This window comes from Hypanus sabinus, chromosome 12 (assembly GCF_030144855.1).
Source record: "Hypanus sabinus isolate sHypSab1 chromosome 12, sHypSab1.hap1, whole genome shotgun sequence".
In the NCBI taxonomy this organism is placed as follows: Eukaryota; Metazoa; Chordata; class Chondrichthyes; order Myliobatiformes; family Dasyatidae; genus Hypanus; species Hypanus sabinus.
The window spans coordinates 67,994,872-68,020,371 of record NC_082717.1 but is presented as its reverse complement, the minus strand read 5'-3'; the positions used below and the strand labels follow the sequence as shown (position 1 = coordinate 68,020,371).

General features: G+C 40.8%; 1 protein-coding gene across 2 annotated transcripts in view; it reads right to left on the bottom strand.

Moving 5' to 3' along the window:
- The window catches only part of meis1a (Meis homeobox 1 a), a 203,925-nt gene that overhangs the window by 164,859 nt on the left and 13,566 nt on the right, over window positions 1-25,500 (bottom strand). For both annotated transcript variants that reach the window (XM_059986168.1, XM_059986167.1), the window contains exon 7: window positions 6,601-6,709. In XM_059986168.1, the coding sequence (XP_059842151.1) occupies window positions 6,601-6,709 (109 nt within the window). The remainder of the gene's footprint in view (window positions 1-6,600; window positions 6,710-25,500) is intronic.

Below are 25,500 nucleotides of genomic sequence, written 5' to 3'. Positions count from 1 at the left end.
GTGCCCACTTGCCCACATCTGACCCATATGCTTCTAAACTTTCTTATCCATATAGTTAAATGTCATTACTGTGTCTGCCTCAGGCATTTCTTCTGGCAGCTCATTCCATATACCCTGTGTGCAAAAATGCTGCCCTTCATGATTCTAATAAATCTTTCTCCTCTTACCTTAAATCTATGTCCTCTAGTTTATGGTTTCCACTCCCTGATTAAAAAAGATTGTGTGCATTGAACCCATCCATGCCTCTCATGATGTAATACACCCCTATAAAGTCACCCCTCAGTTGCTTTCATTCCAAAAAATAAATTTCTAGGCTGCTCAATTGCTCCTTAGACTACAGGTCCTGGAGTCCAGAGGTACATTCTGAGAGAAGGGCTGGGAAATGTTGGTATAGAAGGGCGGGGGAGGGCTTTGTGGAAACAAAGAGAGACCAGCAGCACCAAGAGGCCAAGAAAGCCATTCTGCCTCCTCATGCTCAGCATTCCCCCGTTTTTTGTAAGATCCTACTTTTTTGAAGTTTCTCTTGTAGTTGTTGGTTCACTAAAGGAGAAACAGGTCTGAGGATTAAATAGCCTTCTTCCTGTACCCATGTCCCTTGATATCTCATGTGTACAATAGATGTTGATAGATGTGGTAGACATGGGAGATGGAAAGGAACTGGAACAGATGAGATTTCACTGCAGGTAACAGAGGCATAAACACAGAGCACAAACTTATCAGAAAATACCACAATCACTAAAATTTTTCTGTAACTCTCTTATTATATAATAGTTTGCAACATACTAAGCAGCAAAAGCTGGCTCCTGCTGGGATGCGGTGCCTGGCTGGTGCCCTGCCTGTCTTCCTTCACATCCAAGGGTCGTGTTGAGCTGAAGCAATCACATGACAATGGCAGCAGTAAAGGTCAATCAAAGGCAGGCTTAAACATCCAGTCAGGATGACCTTCTAAGCTTGTGACAAATTGCCATCAGTCGATGTCTGCTAATGACAACTGCACTCATGGTGATCAATTGTTTTTTATAAACGATCAAAAGCTTGCTTACAGGGCAGTCCATTTCACCTCTGTCCGTGCTTCATGTAAAAAGCTTTCTCCCCCTCTTGTTTGCTGGACCTGCAAAATAACCTGCCGGAAAATGTCCTTTCTCCCATGAAGCCTTCAGGCTTCAACCGCAGTTCAAAAGCACAAAGGCTTCTGGGTGTGTCGGATGAAAAGTGGAAGCATTCAAGCCTTGCTGGTATCATAAGGCATTACGCTGGGCAACTTAAAATCGGTGCCAAGTGCATGGATGGATGCCTATTAATGGTCTTATCGAAACAACGATTTGTGTGATGTTTCAGTGGTACCCGTCTTGTTAACTCTGTATTACTCCTGAAGCCTTTTAGGGGTATGGGCCATCAGAATATGCTTTTATTCTTCCCAATAGGAAATCACTTCTACCCATTACTTTGTGCCTGCAGCCATGTACAATTATGTTCCATACCACTTCATCCTGCGATTATCAAATGAGACGTGGCCACTCTGGCATTATGGGAAGTAACAAAAGGCCAGGAGCAGCAGTCAGTTCTATTGGCCCCCGCCTTCCTAGACTGGCCAATGATATCCTGCTGTCATTGGTTTTCCGTCTTTATTGGGTTTTGCCCCCCATCGCTCAACGCACCATGTCATATTTCAAAGTACTTTAACACTTCACTTTTAACTTATCTGCCAGGTACCTCCCACCTGACTCCAGCCCACTCGAGTCACGGCAGAAAAGGCTTTTAGTAATGCATTTTCAAAATGATTACTGAACATTCAGCAGGTTAAGGTGAAGTACAGAGACCGTGCCCAGCCTCTCCACCCTTCCCTTCTTCCTCGCCTTCTTTTAAAATGATTCCCAATAAATGAGATGAAAATTTAATTGCCTTAGTATTTCAAACAGATACTTCTATACTGGTGCAATTTACTCACTGTAAGGATGTAAACCTGTTTTTGGCTAAAGCATATTCACAATATTCATACTATAACATATTGAGTTCAGTGATGCCAAAGAAAGAGTTCACAGCATTTGAGTTGGGAGTGTGCTATAAAATGACCCCAACCTAGAGGCCAATACGATGGAGTTACTAATAAATCCACAACAGAAATATGAAGTATAATCTTACTCACATCATATCGGAATACAATCTCTCCACTAATGGAAAGTTTTTAGTCCAAGAGACATTACCCTCGATCTTAGTAGGCTAGAAGCTTTCAAAAGAAAACTAACTGACCACATGAGAGAAGGAGAAGTAGAAAGAGATGTTGACAGGGCGAGATGAAATAGATGGAACAGAGAGTCTCCTGCAGTATAAACATCAGCACAGGTTAGTTGGTACTCATAGAGAGGACAGGTTTGGGAGATGCTGGAAACATTGAGCAACACACACAAAACGCTGAAGGAACTCAGCAGGTCAGGCAGTATCTATGGAAATTAATAAACAGTCGACATTTCAGGCTGAAACCCTTCATTGTGACTAGAAAGGAAAGGGGCAGAAGCCAGCAAGAGAAAGGAATTCAAGCTGGCAGGTGATAGGTGAGACCTTGTAAGGGGGTAGGTGGGGTGGGTGGAGGAAAGGGGGATGATGTGAGGGGATAAGTGGAAGATTAAAGGGCTGAAGAAGATGGAATCTAATGGGAGAGGACAGAAGACCAAGAATAAAGGGGAGGAGGGGAACCAGGCGGGGATGGTGGGCAGGTCATCGGGTCATGAGGGAAAGGGATGAGAGGGGTGAGAGGTTAAACAAATTGGAGAATGGATGAAAGGGTTGGGTATAATTATCAGAAATTAGAGAAATCAATGTTCATTCCATCAGGTTGGAGGCTACCTAAATGGAATATAATGTGTTGCTCCTCCAACCTGCGTTTGGCCTCATCATGCTGGGTATATATGCCTGCTGCTGCATATTCAACATGTTACCACAGCTAATTGTAAAATAAACAATACTTGTAATCCTTGCACAAGATCCTAATTAAAATAATTGTTGAGAATGAATCTTTTCCAACTATTAACAACAAGGACAGGTGTTAATTTTTTTTTTGTTTTTAAAAATGATAACCCATGTGAAAAGGTGTGGTGTCAGTCTCAGATTACAACAAATCTGAATCGCTACCTTTGAAAGGTCCATGATGCTCCATTAAGTTGTTTATAAGGGTGGGCATGGAGAGAGAATTGGGGGTGCAGAAAGCAGTGTGGGGGTAGAGTCACACTCTGGCCTGGCGATAATTGGAAAACTGGGAAAAATGAAGTATCAGATTGGTCAATAAAGAGCAAAGGTCAGGGTGGGGGGCAGCAGCCAAAACTCTGTACAAAATGTGCTCATTAAGCCATCCAATCAGAGTGCCCCTTCCCACCTATCCTATTACTCATTAGACATCTGGCTGGTTTGGTGCTCTTATTCCTTTCTTCAACGTGAAAAGCAAGCTACTATCTCCAGTAAACTGTTGTTCAGTCACATGGAACACAATGTGGACTCCTGTCCCTCATCCAGATCTGCCTGCCAGCTTCACAGAGCCTGGAACAGCTGCCTTAATGTCCTCTTCAATAATAAATGGAGTTGCTTTTTACCTCCAGTTTACCATACACACACACGGTCACTCGCACACAAACGCTACATAATGCACACAGACACACACACACAAACACTCACACACATGGTCACTGCACCACCACATACAAAAACATGTAATTCCTATCTGGCGCACACCTCAAATCCAGCACCACTACTAAAGGAGGATTTACCCTGGTCTCTGCAATCATTCAAGCAAAAAAAGGACAGCAAAAAAACCCTTTGGTTCTGTAATTTGCTGTAAAGTATACACGGACCTGCCAGCTGGTTTTCTAAGAGGCCAGAATTATAAAAAGTAATGGAACCAAAGGAGCACGTACAAATAAATAAGCCTCGCATGTCTCAGCACACAGAAAGACCTTTCCCTCGCTGGGAGTGACCTTGTAGGTTCGGTAGGGCAAGTCTGAGCCCAATGGGATGCAACCCTCAAAGCGCTGGAGTGAACTGGAGCTTTGGGGCTAGGAGGAGAGGTGTGGGGAAAGTGATGGGAGCTGTACGACGGTTCAATCATCAGGTAGAAGACCACCATTGATTTCCACTGACGAAGATACAAGAGAAGCAGTGGCAGATCAAAAGGCACCTGGAGTTGGGGCATCTGGGAATAGAGTACATTACTGGAAAGGCCATAAAAACAAGCAAATTCCTGGACTAGATCATCTGGGGATCAGGCCGCATCTGGAGATAGACGGTGGTATCAGACATATAACTGGGTTAAAGATAGGATCAGTCTTAAAAATTAAATGATGAGGGGTCAGACATACAACCCAAGTAATGCAGGAATCTGATCCATTGCACACAGAGATGGAATGGGTTGGAGATTTACCGAACATCAAGGGACGTCTACTGTATGAAGGAGAACCTACCAGCAGGTATCATTCAAACTTTCACCTAAGGACCGCGTGAGCTTTCCAATCACGTGTTTTGAGTGAGCAAAAGTACCTTGCACAAGTGACATGCTTATTACACACAGAGGACCCAGTTACTAATGATGAAGTGCACAGGACTAACACTAAGAATTCTATCACATTTTCTAGTCTAATCTGTATAAATCAAACTGGACAAAGCACTGAAGAAATATTCTTTCCAAAATACTCCAAAACACTTTCCAAAATACACCTCCAACTGTTCCTCTTATCTGTAATGTTAATAAGCTAAAAACACTGGGTCAGTTACCTTATGTCTAAACAAATTGAAAACATCTATTTTCATGGCTTTCTAATTTATTCATATGCAATATAGCTTGGAATCTTTTTCATAGCATTGCTCTTGTCATAACTGAAATTCACCTTGTTTTTTATTTACTTATTTCATTAAAAATTAATATAAAGAAAACAGTATATTTGGTTAAATCAATGAACCTTTTACAAGTGGTTAGTTCAGATGTGAATTGTTAGATATTTTAAATAAAACAGATTTAGAGGCTAAAAGATCACTTATTTACTTCCTGTAATTTGCAAGAATTTTAAATACAAAGCATTTTTTTGCTTTCAGTTTATCACTAGTATTGCAATGTTCCTCCCAGTCTGTACCATTACACATACATTTTCACACATACTCAAATCGTATCTTTCTGAAGAAGTAGTAGTTAGCCACGGTGAGCTAACTGTATTGAAGAGCAAACTTTCCTTCAAAATTTAGTTGCAGTTTTAAAATTGTTAATAAATGACATCTATTCCATAACAGAGATTGGTTTATTCAAGGAGTCCATGAACAATCAATGTGATCATAATTATAATGTGAGAACCACCATCCATATAGTACAGGTTACATTAACATCTGAGCATTAGTTCCTCGTGTGTTGGGTAAATATGTGTATTAAAGCTAACAACAGCTGTGCTAGTCTGCAATTGCAATGCTAAACAGTATAGAACTTTAAGAGTTGTATCTTACAAATTGAGAACTGGGAAGAGACAGTATGATAATTAGCTCACAAAACTAACTACTGGTGGAACTCAGTGGGTGAAGTAGCATCTGCAAAGGGAAAGAGACAGCTGGCAATTTGTGTTGTGGCCCTTCATCTGAACTGCCGCCCACTGCAGTTTAGGCAAATGAGATGACTTCTTGGAAACGGGTATAATTCTGAACAAGGTTGACAGGATAGATGCTATGTGCAGTGTAGACTGGGCAGGCATTCAAGCCATGTAGAACTCAAAAAGCTCTTCACTCAGACGATAAAGACATTTTCTCTAGGGTTGTTAGTGAGTACCTTCAAGGCCAAGATCAATAAGATAATTGGACAGAAAGGAGAATGTGAGATCCGAGATGCCGATGCGGTCCTTGGATAGATGATCGGCTATGAGTTTACTGAATGGCAAAAATACTCCACAGACCACTTCCACTTCTGACAACATATGGGTACTGCTGCTGAACATGTTGCATACAAGTCATATGCAACCATATTTTTATCATTAAAATTCATGTCAGATGTGGATCTGCCGTCCATCCCTACTAAATACACAGAAGTTCAATTAGGAAGCCAATGTAATCCTTAATTTCACTTAATCGTTAAAGAAGTAATAACGTAAAGTATAAAATTGGCTTGAGCCTTACCCATTAGCCAAGGAGAAACACTCAGCAAGGATTTCCCCCTCTCTCCACCCTTGATTGCTGTGTAAGTTTTCATCTAATTTCCAAACCCTTGTCTCCCCACCCTTCCTTCCTGTCGCTCTTGGCTCTACCGGTAATGCTCTCACGAATTGGATGACCATGGGTCTGCCTTGTTCCAGAGACGCACACAGAAGTCTTGGCCGACACTGCAGGGGTTTTGGGCTGTCGGAGGTGCGGCACTTCTGACAGGATATTACCTGCGTGCTCCTTCCCTGGATGGTATGGCGCAATATGAAGGCAGAGCGGAGAGCTCTGGCCAACATTTATTCTTACACCGCCATTAAAATAGATTGCTTGCTCATTATCAGATCGCTATTTGATGGAGCTTCTCAGCTCTCTGGCAAGGTACAGGCCCGTTAGTTATTTCATTAACAACCATCTCATGTTAGCCATCACGTGGTCTCTTACCTTGCTCACTGCTGTTATCCCCACTGTGTGACGTATGTCCCCCGCTGGAGGGTCCTGGCGTTCCTCCTGAGCGCGTTGACGCTGTGTCATCGTGATCTCTGTTCCAAGTCTGGGGGAGGGAACGACACTGATAAGGGAGCTGAAAGCTGAACACTGATCAATATCACTACATCGAACCTTAACTGAGGTAAAAGAGGCAGAGAGAGAGCTTTCCTATTCTCCTGTGGCCATTGGATGGAATGCCAACATTGGCTTACTGTTCACACAGCTCTGCACACCTCAGTCTGCCCCTATGAGTCATCGGCGTATATCAAATCTCAGCAGCTCGTACAGCTGCAGCACTTGACTCAAAGAAATGAGGAACCGTTAAGGAGTTTCCAGGCAGCTGGTGTGATGGGGTCCACCATATGCAGACATTCTGTTCAAATCAGCACCACAGCCAGTGCAGTGTGGGCTGAAGAGCCAGTTTCAGCGCATTCTCCGCTCTAATTTTGCAGTGGCATGGCTACAAAGACCTGATTGTTTCTATTATTTCAAGGCAGAAATGGAGTATATAAATTTATACATAAAAAACACAAAAGAGTGAGCACAATAACAAACTGGTCTTATTTATTTTATGATTTTCCCTCTCTCACATATTATTTCTCTTTCTGTCCCTTTTCCTCTGATCAATAAAGGATAGGCATGAAACGATCACAGTCACTGATGCCAGCTTTGAACCAATGGTTGGGAGACTGACAGAATGTCACTGCTTCACTGGGTCCACTGTCTTCCTGTGGGGAAGCAGCTTGTTATTTTGAAAATATATATCCCAATCAAGATTAGGCACTCACTGCAACCCTATTATTCTTTTTCAGTTAGCCACACCCATCCAGGCAAATAAAAGCAGCTGATAACTTTTTGACAACAAATTAAAAACAAACCTTTGCGTTTTTAATGTCCTTTGGCAGCAAATGAAAATGGAATGCACATGTAGGTGGTGACTTGCACAGGAGCGTATCAAGCACTCGTAAAGCCTTAATACTTGAACAGCTATGTAGTCCACCTACTATGACAGCAATTTAACCCGTTAACTAGCTCCGAGATTTACTGCAAGTTTTGGTCCAAAGGGTACTTTATGCTGACGCTCTGTTTAAATGACATAAATGATTTAAAAGACTAACAGTATTCAAAGTGGTTTTGTTTCATTTAAGCACTTTAACTGCAATAGAGTGCCAATGATTGCAGATGTGCTTGGGGACTTCAGAACAATAATACCACTGGAAACTTGCACTTTTGCCTCCAATCGCACCTCTGCCAAGCTGAACGTGCACAGGCTTTAGTTCATGGAAGAGAATAACTATTAAAAGAGAATGAGGACTGCCACTGAAGAGTTGCCTAAGACTGGAATGGCTTGAGAATAGATAACGGTAGCAACTCTGATTGGGAATTAGATGCAGATTATGGCCTTGAGACCTCCACTATGAGCCCTCTGCTTTAATCTTTATTGGTGAGTAGCATGGCACTCCAGAAAGCCACAGGCTTTGCAGAGTTAATCCACTAACCGTGCAGGGGCCTGGTACACTGGCTCATCCATCAGACCTGAGGCCTTGGATCAGCCCACATTAGGTGAAAACAGTTAGCTGCCCTGTAGTACCATTCAAATAGGGGTGTCACAACTCCTGTCTCTCAGAATCAGATCACCAAGCCAACCATTGCTAAGCAGTAAGAGTATTTACAATCCAGTTCCCGCTTGTAACCTTTCCAGTAGGACCGCAAGACTAAAGAGGCATGTAGGCAGGATATTAAAATCTCCCAGTGGCCACAGCGTGGAATGCCAGGTGGTTTCGGCTGGAGCTAAAATGCATCCTTTAAAGTCCGCAACTCGCAAACAGAGTTTACAGCACTCTAAACCTATAATTATTTATTGTGTAGGTCAGAGATTTGTGCAGCTTTTCAGGGATAAGGATTTGTTACTTTTGTAAATAGTGCAACAACTGGCTGGCAAAGGTAATCCGTCAATTTTTATACAAATTAAATGACAAGAAGTGATAAGGGAGGCCACTGTGCAAGCTCCTCACAATATTGGCATTAATCGGACTTGTTTCTTCTGTCAAAATTTGCATATTTAGGCTAATGGTAAAAGGGGTTAAACAGGTTTAGTTATGAGGACAGGTTGCGCAGGCATGGCTTAAAGCCCCTTGAATTTAGAAGATTAAAAGATGAGCTAACTGAGGTTTCAAGATGATTAAAGGAATTAATAAGATAGATGAAGGAAACTATGCCCTTTGATGATGGTCAGTGGGGAGGTGTTGTGGTGAGTTGGGGATGTGTCTTTGTGGGGTGGGGGAAGGTGCCTCCAGAAAAACATACAGGTTTAAAACTAGAGTTTAGACATTCATAACAAAATTAGGAAGTACTCATACACACAAAGTGCAGTGAGAGTCAGAGCTTCCTTCTTCAGGAGCCACTTAAGCCCATGGGGCGATTGGAAGTATCAGAACTAATATTTACATATTTTTGTCAGGCAGTGATTTTGAGGGCTGCCGAATGAAGATAGTTTATAGAAAATCACATGGAAACAGGCCCGACTGTGCAAGCTGACCAGGAAGCACTAGCCTACACTAATATGACACTAATCCCGTTTGATTTTCCCCACAGGTAGGTGGAGCTAAGATGCAGCTCAGCAATGACCAATGGTAGAACTGGCTGAAAGGCCTCCGACTGTTTCTGTTTTCTTAAGATTCAATATTTAGGAGCATATTTGCTTTAAAAACCAACAACTTTATGGATATGGTAGGGCAGAAGTTAAATGACTGGAATAGTACCATGAAAGCTGGACCATTGATCCAGATACATGAATGTGAATCCCACCCTGACAGCTGAAGAATGAAAATTCAAGTAATTAAAGAAATCTGGAATAAAAATCTAGCATCAGCAATGGTAACCATAACCACATCTGATTTACAAATGTTCATCAGTAATGGAAATCTGCCATCCTCACAGCATCTGGCCTACGTGTGACTCCAGAGCCGTCAATTTAGTTCGCATTTTGGCTCACTCAGCCCAGGACACATTAGGGACAGTCAATAAATGGTGGAACTGCCAGCGATATCTTCAGAATATATTAAAGAAAGAAAATAACCAGGTAGATAACCCAGCTTTAACAGTAAGATTTAACAACACTGGGAATGAAGACGAGCAGAACTGAAGTTTGAGATTTTTCATTTTTCATTTTTCATTTAGGACTTGCTGAGGCTGCGGCACTTTCCACAGCCTCAGCAAGTCCTAAATCCAGATGTAACGCGGGAAATGTGAGATTGAATTTGCGCATGTCAAGCTCCCATAGTTATATGAATGGGACCCGATAATCTGGTTAAGTGACTTTGGTGGAGAAGTAGATGTTAACCAGGTTACCAGTAGAATTCCTCTGCACTTCTTTACAATGGTGCGAAGGGATCACTGAAATCAATCTGAGGAGGCAGACTGAGATTCACATTAACAAAACCACTATCAACAAGGTAGCGTCCTTGCAACACTGCATGGGACTGTCAGCCTAGTTCTTTGTCCTCTAGTCTCTGCAGAGGGGAAAACACCCTTAATTTTTAAAGAGGTGACACCACCATCCCCTGACCCGTGGTACTGACAACACTGATGGATTACCTTTAGCCACAAATGCTAACAATAGTTAAAATGACTGTAGAATAAAACTGCAAGAGTTGAAATGAATTATAGACAGGAGTTTAAAATTGGCTTCATAGGGAAAGCAGGGTGAGGCAATGATTTGTGACTCAGTACTTACTGATTTGTGTTGCTAATGGAGTAGGTCTGGATTAAGCAAAAACAAGCATTCAGATGGACTTGCTATTCTCAATCCATACCTAGGCACCTTGTACCATGCAGCAGAAAACAGATGCTACTGCTTAGCATCGGGTATGTTTCAAAGTTACATTGAGATATGAAAAAAAATTGGTTGTAAATTCAATTTTGGGAGGAATAAAAACAATTACAGTGAGCTCTTCTCCCACATCTGCACTTTGTCACAAGAACAAAAATAATCTAACTTTCAGAACCAGCTCTGGAAATGCAGCAGTAAGTTTCCATCCCAACTGAGGTGGCAGTTATATGTAAAGGGTATGCCTACATTGGGCAAATTATCATTTAATATCTGATTAAGGAACAATAATCCAATTATTTTTGAAAAGTTATTAAAATACTTTTTTGATTCAAATAGTGTTAACTCCCTTTTTCAGGCCCCAGTATCATCATATCTGACAATAGTGAATATCTACTAGTCTGCATACATTGGCCTTTTGGCCTATTGAGTCTGTCCACCATCCAATCATGGCTGATCCTTTTTTTTAAACCTCCACATCCCCCCCTCCCCAGCCTTCTCCCCTTAACTTTTGATGCCATGTCCAATCAAGAACCTATCAAGGTCTCCCTTAAATACACCCAACGACCTGGCCTCCACAGCTGCCAGTGGTAAGGCTGTGACCTCTTGTCCTAAACTCCCCCACCATGGGAAACATCCTTTCCATATCTACTCAGTCTAGCCCTTTCAACATTCGAAAAGTTTCAATGAGATCCCCCCTTCATCCTTCTATATTCCAGTGAGTACAGACCCAGAGCCATCAAACGTTCCTCGTATGATAACCCTTTCATTCCTGGAATTGTAACTGTGAAACTCCTCTGAACCCTCGCCAATGACAGGTCATCTTTTCTTAGATGAGGTGACCAAAACTGTTCACAATACTCAAGGTGAGGCCTCACCAGAGCCTTATAAAGTTTCAGCATCACACTCCTGCTCTTATATTCCAGACTTTTTGAAATGAACGTTAACATTGCATGTGCTTTCCTCATCTCTGACTCTACCTGCAGGTTAACCTTTAGGATGTTCTGCACAAGGACTCCCAAGTCCCTTTGCATCTCAGATGCTTAGATTTTCTTCCCGTTTAGAAAATAGTCCGCACATTTATTTCTACTACCAAAGTGCATGACAGTGCATTTTCCAAGATTGTATTTCATTTGCTACTTTCTTGCTCATTCTACTAACTTGTCTAAGTCCTTCTGCAGCTACCTGTTTCCTCAACACTGCATGCTCCTCCACCATCTGAAAACTTGGCAACAAAGCCATCTGCTTCATCATCTAAATCATTGACATACAGCATAAAAAGAAGTGGTCCCAACACCGACCCCTGCGGATCACCACTAGTCACTGACAGCCAACCAGAAAAGGATCTTTTTATTCCCACTCACTGCCTCTTACCAATCAGCTCATGTTCTAACCATGCCAGTAACTTTCCTGTAATACCATGGTCTCTTAACTTGGTAAGCAGCCTCATATGTGGCACGTTGTCAACAGACTTCTGAAAGTTCAAATATTCAACATCCACTGCATTCCCTTTACCTATCCTACTTGTAATCTCCTCAAAGAATTCCAACAGGTTTGTCAGACAAGATTTTCCTTTAAGGAAACTATGCTAACTTTGTCCTATCTTGTCCCATGTCACCAAGTATTCTATAACCTCATCTTTAACAATTGACTCCAACATCTTCCCAACCACTGAGTTCAGGCTAACTGGTCTATAATTTACTTTCTGCTGCCTTCCTCCTTTCTTAAACAGTGGAATGACATTTGCAATTTTCCAGTCCTCTGGCACCATGCCAGAGTCCAACAATTTTTGAAAAATCATTACTAATGCCTCCACACTCTCTACCACAACCTCTTTCAAAACCCTAGGGTGCAGTGGATCTGGCCTGGGTGACTTATGTACCCTTAGGTCTTTGAGCATCTTCGCCCTTGTAATAGTAACTGCATTCACTTCTCTTCCCTCATACCCTTCAACATCTGGCACAATGCTAGTGTCTTCCATAGAGAAGACTGATGCAAAATACTCATTTAGTCTATCTGCCATCTCCTTGTCCCCTGTTATTATTTGACTAACCTAATTTTCTAGCAGTCTTCGATCCACTCTCCTCTCTCTTTTATGTTTTTTTACATATTCACAGTGACCATAAGATTTCAGACCAGAATTAGGCCATTTGGCCCATCAAGTCTGCTCTACCATTTCATCATGGCTGATCCATTTTCCCTCAGCCCTAATCTGCTGCCTTCTCCCTGTGTCCCTTCATGCCCTGACCAATCTAGAATCTATAAAATACACATAAAGACTTGGCCTCCACAGCTGCTGTGCAAAGAATTCCTCAGATTCAGCACTCTCTGGCTAAAGAAATTCCTCATCTCCATTCAAAAAGACACCCCTCTATTCTGAGGTTATGTCCTCTGGTCTTAGACTTTCCTACCATAGGAAACATTCTCAATGGATTTACAAACTGACTAAATTACTACACGGTAAAATTTGAATCACGAAAATTTGGACTCCTATTATACATCTCTGTTCATAGCAATTGCACCTTCCAAACAATCTGGTGTATTGTTGCAATATAATTAAACACTTGTACAAGCAAGGTCCCCATGCAGCAATATGGTAATGACTCGATAACTGGTTTTTAAGCAAGTTTTATTGAACAATAATTATTGGACAGAACACAAAGGATAACTTGCCGACGCTTCCAATAAACAGTATTGCAGGATTCTGAACAGATGAAGTACCAATATAATCTCCAAATAGAAGGACAGCAGTTTAAATATGGCATCCTTACAGTACTACAATAATATACCTGGCTAGGTCTAGTGTTCACGTCCCTGTAGTAGGAACCCACATCCTTCTAACTCACAGGAAAGATGCCACCAGCTGAACCACAGCTAGCACTGCATAAAAGGTGATGATTTGGAAATGTCTGTGTCATGTTCCTGGATTATTTCTAAATAATCATCAACCTTTTTCAGACTTTTACTGTCACAGATAGTTTATTATTATTTTGAATAAACATTTTCTACATTATCCATGAAAGGGATATCCTCTCATTCTGAAAGATTGGCTTGGTAAAGGATAGCTTCCTTCAGACATTGCTATTAAGTAAACATTTTTTTATTAAGCAGGCAGGGGATGAAGCTGCTGTTCAAACATATATTCTCTTTAAAAGTTGGAATAACAACATGCCTGAATGTACTGTATTTTAAAATGTTTCCATTAGCCATACATTTTATGACATCCCAGCCCCTGAACTCCCTGCAATTCAGCATAAATCATAAAGCTTTTCAGAAATGCTGTTGGTCACTGATTATTTTGAAATAATCCAGAAACGTGGCACAAAAAAATCTAAATCATCAGTTCTAAATGCCAAGGTTCTGAGGTGAGTAACTTCAATGTTTAAAGTAATGGACTAACAGTGTACACATATGTGCGGTTAGTGCCAATTCACAGAACTTCCTATTGGATTAGTGCCCAAATATAATCCCTTCAAGGAGGGGAACCCTTTGTTCATGTCAGGACATTTTTCCTTAAGAAATGTTGCTTATTTGCAGGAATTCTATCCTGAAGGGACGAGGAGTCAGTTCTGTTTATCTCTTTATTGCTTTACTGCTGATTTTGTTTTTAAGTACCATACAAACATCTATCTAAGAAGATAAAACCATTCCAGGAAGATTTCTATTTGCCCACAAATTGAAAAGTCTGTTTGTGGCAAGTGTGTGATGTGTGTTTGCTGTCAGGAACGCTGGATTACCTGCATCTGAACTGGCCAAGGAGTGGGGAGATGAAAATACCGACCCAGGTTCACACATAGTTCTGAGCTTGCCCTGGGGACAGCCTCTTATTTGTGCTGTGTGGAAGGGGGAGATGATGACAATGCCATAAATATCAAATGCTGCTGTCACAAAGGAGAAGCACAGACTTTATAGGTTGCCTTTTATTTGCTGCAGTTGCTGATTCAACTATCTTAACATTGTACCTCACGGGATGCTTGACCACTAAACATCATGCTCATTTTTCATTTTAAAAGTGCCTAACAAATGCTCGCACACACTTTCAAACAAAGCAATCTGCTGATGCTAAGATGAAATATTAACAGGTGACAAAGAAATAATGCCATTGAAAGGTCTCAATGCTGAAAGCAATTGAAAAATAAGCTGCTTGTTGCAATCGCGAACACATATTCAGTGTGTGCAGGGTTAAAGTATTTATTGTCAGCTTGCACCACTGCTAGTTTTAAAAGGGGGACTTGTTTATTCAGAGCTCTGTAGGAAGAATAGTACAGCACTCAGGGGATTGCCAATACCAGGCACAAAGCCTCAACATGTAAAAGGATGTTTTTCTATCTGCTACAAATCCCACTTGAAAATATAATTAGAAAGAGAAAATGGCAAACTATTGCATTAACTATAATTGAACAGAAGACCAGAAAGGCATGTGGGAGGTTGCAGAGACCCAGGGGAGTTCTGGGATACACCAGATTCTAGAAGTGACATCTCTAGGGCACTCTCATTCCATTTATTCTTTCGTTTACTACTCTTGTTGATTGGCAATACAATTTGTAATTAATAGAAAAGCTGAATATAATATGAAAAATATGGAGAAACAGACTGGTCTAAGCAGAAAAATAAGCTTTTATTAACCAGATTAAGTGTATGACTTCAAAAAAAAGGTTGCTTAAAAGAACTCTGCAATGATTCACTGTCAACTACATCCACTGCCACACAACTGGGCTGACATATTCACTATCCCTTAATGAGCTGCTCCGATTTATTTGTCTCTTCCTACTCCTTTCCCATCCCCCTCCTCCCTTTTCTCTCTCTAATACTGGATGCAGGCTAATTCAATGCTTAATTGTTTAGTAAATTCAATTTTCCACATTCTATTCTTCGGAGCCTTCACCAAGGTTCTTAAATCTTCCACCCCTGAGCATCGGGTGCAGCATTTGTGAAACTGTGCATACCTTTTTTTCATCACTATTTTTCTCCTCCACCACTTAATTCACCATGAAAAGATTTTCCTTGCTGGAAATTCCGATTCCGCTATGATCTGTGAGGCATTCCGATTCATTGCATTTTCATTGTGTTGGGTCTTAGATGCTGGGCACCCCCCTTTTCACACAGCCATCTCCACATTATACAGGCGACCATGCAAGAAATGTTGGATTCCATCTCAGCTTATTACAATTTCTGCTACAGTCCCTTTCTAATGTGATCTCAGAAATGAACAAAATATTTATATCTTTTATAAATACATGAGAAGTGATTTTGAACTGGGAGCATTCACACAACTAACTGATTGCTGCACTGCACAGTTAAAACTACAATCACTTTTTCACCGCCCAGTTTATGCTTAGAGTAATTACAGTTGAGAAAACATTAAACGTTGCTTTCCATTCTACCTTAGGCAACTGTTGTATTCAAAGCGACTTTATTAACACCATTCAGTTACAATGAAATGCCACAGAATCAATGGTTTTGAGAACATCTGTAACATTTCAACAAACCTAGGTCTTTTGAAGGGAGAAACAATGAGCCTCATTCTCACAGAAGGACAAATGGGCAGAGAAGATTTGTAATGGGACGTATCAGACTTCCCATTGGTGACAGCGCAGGAAAGTCGGTATTTAAACTTAAAGGAAGGCGGCTGCAAATCAGTTTTGAAGCCTCTAAATTTTTCTCTTGTTTGTGGAACAAAAGCAGAGAGTAGGGATACTGAAGAAAGCTGTTAGTGCAAGTGACAGTGTTTTGTAAAACAGATTATACACCCTTTCTCCCCCACTCCACGCCAACCCCTACCCACCCCTACCACCCAAGGATCAAAACCTTCTGTCCAAAGTGACACAGGATTTCAAACGCAGTCTGGGCTACAAAATAAGCAAAAAGAAAACTCATTTTTAAGAGAAGCAATGCTGCATAACTTATTGTAGTGCTCTCTGTTCCAGTGTAAGCAATCAAAACATGCTCAGCCAGGAACAGAACAGGCAAATGACTTCTGATTTCAACTCAGCATAAACGTTTAATTGTGTCAAACATACATGCATGGGTGTGTGTGCACATGTGTGTGAGTGTGAGGGTAAAAGAGAATCAAAACAACTTCACGACACAGAAATGATGTGCAGGTTTGCTCCCACAATCATTTACCCCGTGAAACCGGTTCCTCATTTTTAGTGCCTATCATTTGGAGTTTAAGTTTCAATGTTAACTTAGATAGTTAACAGATTGCTTCACTTTGAATGCTCTTGTTTTGAAACCCAGTTAGGATTTTAGACCAAATGAGTGACTTATATCGGTGATAATAGATTTGGAACCCACCTTTGAAATGTCTTGTTTCATTTAGGCTTTTTCTAGTGAGCAAACATATATTGAAGTGACCACACTACTTGATTTGAATCCAAGGTCCCTTCAGATGGGGAGCACATCAAGGGAAGAAAATGATGAATTTTCTTTTACCATTTTATTAATACACTACAAAATGGAAAACCAAAGTGAATGGAACTTGCATGAATGCACTGTCACATGATCAAGGCGCATTCAGACTCATCAGCAGTATTGCCGTGGGACACTGCACTGATAAATGGTGTGGGGTCCAGCTGTGTGTGGAGGATATTGTGCTCAAGGTTCTAAGAGCTCAGCCAAATGTATTAAGTGTTCTTCTATCTTCCGTTCTCCCTGCCATCTCTTCACTGCACCCCTCCATCCCCATCACAATCTTCTCCATTTCCCTTCTGATATCTTTTTCCCACCCGTCTCAAACTTGCTGCCCCCCCCCCCCAACCTTCAATCCAACCGTCTGCACTTCCACTAACTTTGCCATCTCACGATTATGTCCTCTTCCAACTTTAAACCTGATTCAGAATCAGGGTTACTAGCACTGACATGGCATGAAATTTGCTGCTCTGCTGCAGCAGTACAAGTCAAAGTTAAAACTAAATTTATTATCAAAGTGTATATATGTCACCATGTACAACCTGATATCCGGCGCCTCACATAAACTATACTATAAATTATAATGCCAGATATACTGAAAAATGTAAATAAGCAGTGCAAAAAATGTTCATGAGTTCATTGTCCGTTCAGAAACCTGATGGCAGAGGGGAAGAGGCGACTCCTAAAATGCTGAGTGCGAGCTTTCAGTGTGATTAGCAGCAAGCACTAGCAAAAACAACAGCACCTCTGCAGCCTGGAAGATGCGTGCAGGAGTTGGCTGAGTTGCTTGGCTCCTTGTCTAGCCTCCTCAAAGTGGGCAAATGCTCTGTTTCAGGTTAGTTGTCACTCTACATCAGCCTCTCACCTCTAGACCTGTTTTATTGTCTAAACACACTTCCCAAACTGGGGATACTTCTGGCGATATTGTTTGCTATACTAAGGACTGTGTCTGGAAGCTGGTGACATACGGCCATTCTACTATAGAGGAATGTAAGGATAAGATAGATAAGCACATTGGCAATAGGAAGCAGTGCTGATATAGAGTTAGGCCAAAAGGAAGAGGCACATGTAGCTTAAGTACCAAGAAGACCATATGAACATTTTGTATGCTGTGGATAAACTCAATAGGAATTTTTGCTTAATCACCAGCAGTGGAGAACGTCCGTGGACAGCAAAAGGCAATTGTCAGAAAATACTGCCACAATGCTTCAGGATTCAGAGCCAGTGACTATGGGGGTACTTGATATGGTTCCAAATCAGTATGGAAAAAAACTTCGAGGGGAACCTGCAAGTGGTGGTGTTCCCTGCATTTGAGGCACTTTTCCTTCATGTAGGCAGAAGAGGTAACAAATAGCACTACATTTTGTAGATTTCATCTATGTATTATCCTCAAATAAATATTTCAACCAAAAATTAATTTACATTATTTTAATTTCTACCTTAATCTTTATCCGTTCCTATCACTATCTTATGCTTTATAATGTGTGTAAATTGTTATTCAAAAATAGTCCTTTTGCTTTCTGCTTTGCTGCGTTTAAGAACTCTGTGATCTTACTGATTGCTCGCATTGCTTGATGGCATTATAGCTGGACACCCAAGGTCCTACATCACCCAATACCAGAAGAGGGGAGATCCACCCCTCAGAGAATGCTTGACACTGCTGCATTCTGCTTTCTTCAAGCTTAGCAACGGTATTATTTCTTTAAAAACTGCAGAATATCAGCCAAAAAAAAATGCAGGAAGGATAATGTGGCTGGAAGTATTTGCTGTTTGATAGATCTGGCTTTATACATTGAAAGGTCAAATATATGAGGGAAGGAAGAGAGAAGGGTATAGCATATACCCAGAGGTAGAGATACGATTTAAAGCTGTTTACTCACATCCAGTCAAAAGTAATCATTATATGAAAGTGTAATTATGCACACGAGTGTAATTTATCCAACTGAGCCTTTGCTTTTCCAAGAATCCAGGGACATAAGAAATCAGACTAGGAACTGGCCATTTGTCATTCATTAACATCAAGCCTGATTATCTTTTTCAAAACCACTTTCTACACCCATCTCCTTGATTTTCTCAGTATTCAGAAATAGATTGATCTGTTTTTTTTTGGTGACTAAGCCTCCAAAACTCCATCCGGACAGGGAATTCCAGGGACACATACTCAGTAACTTCTCCTTCACTCAGCCCAACTGGCCCAGCCCTTCTTCTGAAATCAACTCTTAGATCACAGTTACTCGGCCAGAACAAAATGCCATCCCTGCATTCAGCTGTTGAGTCCGCAAGTTTAACAAGATCTCCTCTCGTTCCTCTAAATGAGAGTGCATGCTTGGGCTAGCCAATCTCTCCTCATCTAGTACACTCATCTTCCCTGAAATAAGTCAAACGAGTCTTCACTGAAATCCCTCTAATGCTAGTATATCTTTACTTATGTTAAGAATTCAAGTCTAATTGCATTAAAACATTTCTTTTGTCTATACTCACATTTTTCATAATAAAGGACAACATTTCATTTGCCTTCCAAATCACTTGCTGGTATTTTTGCTGACTTGTGTACAAAGATTTCCAAGACCCTTTGAACATTAGCAATACCCAAAATCTCACCATTTAAAAATGCTCTGCCTGTCTATAGTGTGCATTAAAATTCAAATCACTTAAAACAGATAAAATCAAAAAGGCTAGAAACTCTGAGTTGGTGGAGGGTCCTCACCTCTGTTTCTCTTTTTGCAGATTTTGCCTGGGTTGCTGAGTGTTCCCAGCATTTTCTGTTTTAATTTCAGGTTTCCAGAAAGCACAGATTTTAGTTTTTCGAATAACTTGATACTGAAATTTGATATATTTGATCACTTCTAATAACCATGAAATATTCAGCACTTAAGCATATGCTTTCCTTACCCTGATCTGCCGTTAATTGTCACTTTGTCCAAGTCCCACTTAACGATCTCAGTTACCATCATGGCAACTGTTTGAGTCTCAGCAGGTGAGGCAGTAAAATGACAGGGGTTATATTTTCCCCTTTGAATGAAAACAAGAGCAGGGCTTGTTTTCCAACATAATTTACAACCCACTTACAAACTCCTGTGACCTACAGTTCTGAAACAAGTACTTCCCAAGAATATGATTTTATGACTGTTATCAAAAAAAGTAACAGCTAATCATGGTGCACCTTTACCAACGACCATTTAACACTTAACAAACAGCTACCTAGCTGACTAACCAATATAAATGTCAGACAGTTTGTTATTCCAGCTGTTTCAGTGTCCGAGTCGGAGGGTTGGGGTGGGGGTTGCAGGAGAAACAGCTTAAAATCAGGAAGCCCTCGACTTTCTGATGAGGCACTGGGTTTATCAATACCCTCTCGGAGGGTATTAACACTCACAGGACATCATTCAGGTATGAAATGAGCCATCATGAGTAGAAATAGGACACTGAAAGAATTACTCAAGTGGCAGTCTCGCGGGAGGACTAGCTGGAGGAGGGAGCAGAAGGTAGAAAGGGAAAAGAAAGAGGTTTGGTCGAGAAATTCTTCAGCACTTTATCGACATTTCAAATATGAGATCCACGGTAGGCCACTGGTGGTTTTCCAATAAATTTATGTTTATTACGCAAGCACATAAATTGGTGATACAAGATAACATTTCTTAGCTGCTGCTGCTGATTAAGAGATCTACAAAACAATCCACCAAATTCAGGGAAACCTTATTGAGGATAAAGAAATGGCCCTGTGTGTGACATAATACATGTCATGACTACAGGCAAGATAGCAGAGAGGAAGTTTCTTGAGTTAACTTGTTGTATCAATAAACAGCTGCATTTGCATCATTGACAACCAATCCCAACCAATAAAGTACTTTTGAAGTGTGCTCATTGTTGTGTTAGGAAGCACAACATCCAATTTGTGCTGAGAGAGGTGTCACACACTGCAATGAGATAATGATGTGTGTTAATTGTGCTATAAAGAATGCCCTGGACAGCAAAGAGTCCCTGGTATCCTTCAAGATGATGCCATGTGGCCATTAACATCCACCTGAGAGAACACACAACACGCTGGATCGCGGCAATGTGACTCAGAACGGCACTGGACACGTCTGCATCAATTTTGTTCAGAGTGAGAGGAACCTACCCACCTTGTAAATCTGAGACTAGTCATGGCCAACACAAAAAATGCTCTGCTTTCTTTGCTTAATGAAGAACCTCACATAGAATGCAGTTCAGGCCAGTAAATCTGATGTACAAAATAGCTCAGCCCACACCAAACAACTGTTGTTGCTTAATTTGCAGTAGATTATCTGAAAGTTTTGGAACTGAGAAATTAGACAGATGAGCACAATATATTAACCACTACATTTGCACAATTTCTTGTATCAATGCATTCATGAACAGTAGTTCTATACAAGAAAGAAGAAGTAATTACAAAGAAATCTGTGATTTGACTACAAAGGTCTAACAATCTGAAACATGACTCTACGGTCCCTTTTCTAAAGTCTTTTCTCATCAGGAATCAGCTCAAGATGTTTTCCATATTTCCAGCAGCTGTGATTATCAAATGGCTGGACAGACAGACACATTAAAGATTTAAATAAAGAAACAAGAATGAAAGATATGCACCATTTTAGCTAATATTTTAAACAACTCACAGCCAGTAAAATACAGATTTGAACATATTCATTGATTAAGGCAGTAGTTGAAAATCACAAATGACCCTTAATTAAAATCTATTTTACAATCCATTGCATCTTGAAATGTTTACGCAATGAAATTTACAGAAATAGAATTACTGTTTTAAAGACAGAGAATTTGCCAACTTAATACTCCTTACGAAACTGACTTAGAATTCATGAAACAAAGCAAAACTAGAGTGCCAATACCAAACATCAATTTAACTCGACTCAGACACAACAGCTGAGGAGCAATGGAGCCTTTGGATAGTTAGTAGGACCACTCGGAGCAATTCTGGGATTGCTATACCAACACTGCATGTGTGAAAGTTCCACATCCACTGGCAAAACAGCAGCAAATGCTAACTATTTCACAGAAACCCTAACTCCAAGTCTAAGATCTGCCTATGTTCTAATTGATCTTGGCAGGAGCCTTCTTTACCTGAAAACACACTCTTCTGAGCATTCTCATTATTCTCATGAAACAGACTAGTTATCGTACTGGGATAGACCGTAAAGACAAAAAGAATGAAATTGATTGAACACTGATGGTACAAGACTGCCAGATACATGGATTAATACGAAGCCAATTAGTACCTGCTAAGAATCTGTTTGTATACGACATGGACCATCTTTGCAATGAGGAGGCCATTTGCTCTATACTTACTGCTTTGGACGGTGCCATGAGTTACACAGGGGATGTGTCCAACACATTCAACACAAGGCTGTTGACTGTATATACTCAGAATGTGTGACCACACCGACGGTATTTGCCGTAGAGACCCAAGGAGCACAGGCCAAAGCCACAGCATAGCATCCCTCATGAATGCTCACCTTGTTGCTATAGCGAGCTTGAGGTCTAAAATTCGAAGAAGAAATTTCAACATAGACTCCCTGGAGGATTGTTGCAGCCAACCATGAGGGTTTCCAAGATCAATAAGCATTATGATGAGGTGCCCTATGCCAAGAATATATGAGGAGCAATATAACTTAGCTGGTAGGGCCTCACATCAATGCCTGCCCCACAGATGTGCGGTGTTCTGAAATAATGGAGCCCAATAAAACAGCAGCACAACAGATCCCCAGTAATAATGTAAGTCATCAGGACGAGGCATCCAGAAACTAGTATGCCTGCAGTTTTCTGGTTAGATGTACTGCTATCCAACAGAGCTACCCAGGGACAAACTTAATCACACACACCGATGATGAATACAAAGATGTAATGAGTTTCACACTTCCCTCTTTCTTCTGATAAGAACGTCTAAATCTTTCTCCTCTCAAAATGAATAGTGATCACTTTAACCCGATCCATTGAAGTGAATAAAACACAAGTTTAAGTTTGTACTGAGAGTAAACTAGTTATGAAATTTCCTTATGTTTCCTGCCAGACAGATTGGGTCAATGTTACCATCCCACTCCGAAAAATAGCAGTACCTGGAGTAAAATACTATTGCAGCTCACTATTCAGATATAGATTACTGCTGAGTTCAAACTACCTTCATAAAGTGTTCAAAAGCAAAACAGGCTTTTCACTCATTTCCACAATTGCTCAAAGAATACTCAGAAGTTCTAAACAAGTTAAACAAGAAGGGAAGTTAATGCTTTCTACCAGCATTACCACAACTCTTCCCAACATTACAAAAGATTCTTCCCTTAAGCGCTAGAAGAGGAAGTCACATACTCTGAGTACACTCTGATTTCTAGCATTCTACATCTTATCCCATTTAATAGCCAATGCAACCAAGGTGATCTTTACTAATAACAAGTTATTAGAACTAAATTCAGCTAAAACTACTCTATATCCACTTGGGTTTGAGAATCCCAAAGATTCTCAGTGCAAAACAGAGTCTACATTTTAGCCATATATTGACAATCTCTTCTGAAATGGCAGATAGCAGGGTGGAAATACATCTCTGCCAAAGCAGATGTAAGGTGCTCATTGCTAGCCTGACGGTCTCCCTTGAACAAGTTGTATCACCTGCTTAGCCCCACACCCCAATCAGGATCAGGTGAAGCCATGGAGCAGGAGGTGGATGGTTGTATGAGCAGCTGGTGCACATCACAAGTCCTAGTCATGCGAACTCTGACGCCAGGCAGACAATACTGATAATGCCTGGGGTTACCTGTCTTGTAAAGACAGTGGCCAGAAAAAAAGCAACGGCAAACCACTTTGTAGAAAAATTTGTCAAAGACAATCATGGTCATGGAAAGACCACGTCTGCCCATGTCCTATGAGATGGCACATAACAAACAAACTTTTGAGATGGTGACCTCTAGTCTTAGTCTTCCAGAAAGGTGGAAACAGATCCTCACCTCTGAGACTTCAAAATTCAAAAAGATAAATCTGCTCAAGTGAGAGTTATAAAACAAATTTTTAGCACCTGGGTGGGAATAGCAGGTGCAAGGGTTTTTCAGGACATATGCTCCAAATGCACAGACTAGAAGAAAACCTTGTCCACCCATGCTCAAAATACTGAATAAGCAAAGAATCTACAGAAGTTACCCAAAGAATAGTTTGTAAAACAATATTCCCTACACATGGAACATAGCCAGAGATTAAAAAGAAACCCTAGAAGTGAGAGCTTGTGCTTCAAGAAATCTGGGACCAACCATGCACCCATTCACCCCTTCCACTCCCACTGCAAACTTGGGATAGTTAGTACTGGGAAGTAATGGTGACTACATAACTAACAGGATACAAGCCTTTTACAGTATGTTATGAGAACAGGGCACAAGTTACACAAAGGAAATCATCTTCAGCCAGCCTCTGCACTATCATCTTATAAACAAACACACATAAGATTAGCTGCAAGAATTCTAATTATCAGTTTAGGTCTGCTGGAAAAGCTCTCACAGTGAAGGTGTTGGCTTAAAACTTTTTAGTTTTAAACCCTTCTAAGGGAATGGTGCATTTTTGGAGCCAATATCTCTCATCTTATTTCCCTGTTTCTCAATCTCAGCTCATCCCAGTTTACCCCTATCATCTCAAGGACAGTTCCAGAAGGACCACAAATTCTGGCCTTGCCAGCAATGCTTGTAACCTTATAAATTAATGTTTGGGGGGTGCAAAAACTTCTATTTTAACAACACCTCTCAAACCATGACTCCTACCTTTTGGAAGATGGGCAGCTGGATAGGAATATCAATACCTCACCACTGAGTGTACCGTAGTGGCATAGTGGCATCAGCGCCAGACTTCGGGGCGAGAGGTCCCAAGTTCGAATCCGGCCAGCTCCCATCCGTGCCTGGGCAACTCGCACCTCATAAAAAAAAACCTGGAGAGGGGTGGGCTTCGTACAAGACACGATGTACAATGAGCAATCACCAAAAAGATCGGTGCAAAAAGCTTGTCATGACAGTGCCCCAACCTTGGAAATGTACTGTCAACTTTCAGTCAACAGTAGATTTGCTGACGTTCCCTATCCAACCTCATGAAAGAGTGTGGAATGCTTCAGGAAGGTAGCTCACCACTAACTCCTCAAGACCATTTGTGATCATCAACAAAGACAAATCTTGAATGAATGAACAGCAGTACTTAAAGAGTCACAAAATTTTCTAATATTCTGGTAAACGTTGCTCCCTCAAGCAGCATCAATAAAAATGCTTGTTACTGCAGCCTGCTTTTTCCATTTAAATAAAAAGCAATAGTGCAATTATTGAATGAAGCCCTATGAACTCATTCAAAATTACTAATTTTCTTTAAAATGACTAATACACCTATTACTGAAAAACAGACGGCCTGGAATGTTCTCTTTGTCTCAGGATGTCATTGTGCTTATAATTATGTAATATTGTTTAATTTTATAATTACATACAATTTGCAATGGCATCCACAAAGTAGCAAGCTTCGCATGGTACTAAAAATTGGATGGAAAAGGGGCAGTTACAAATATAACTTAAAACAATGGTCTTCTCATGGAGGTAGCATTGAGAAAAAGCAATGCATTTGGTTGATGTGAG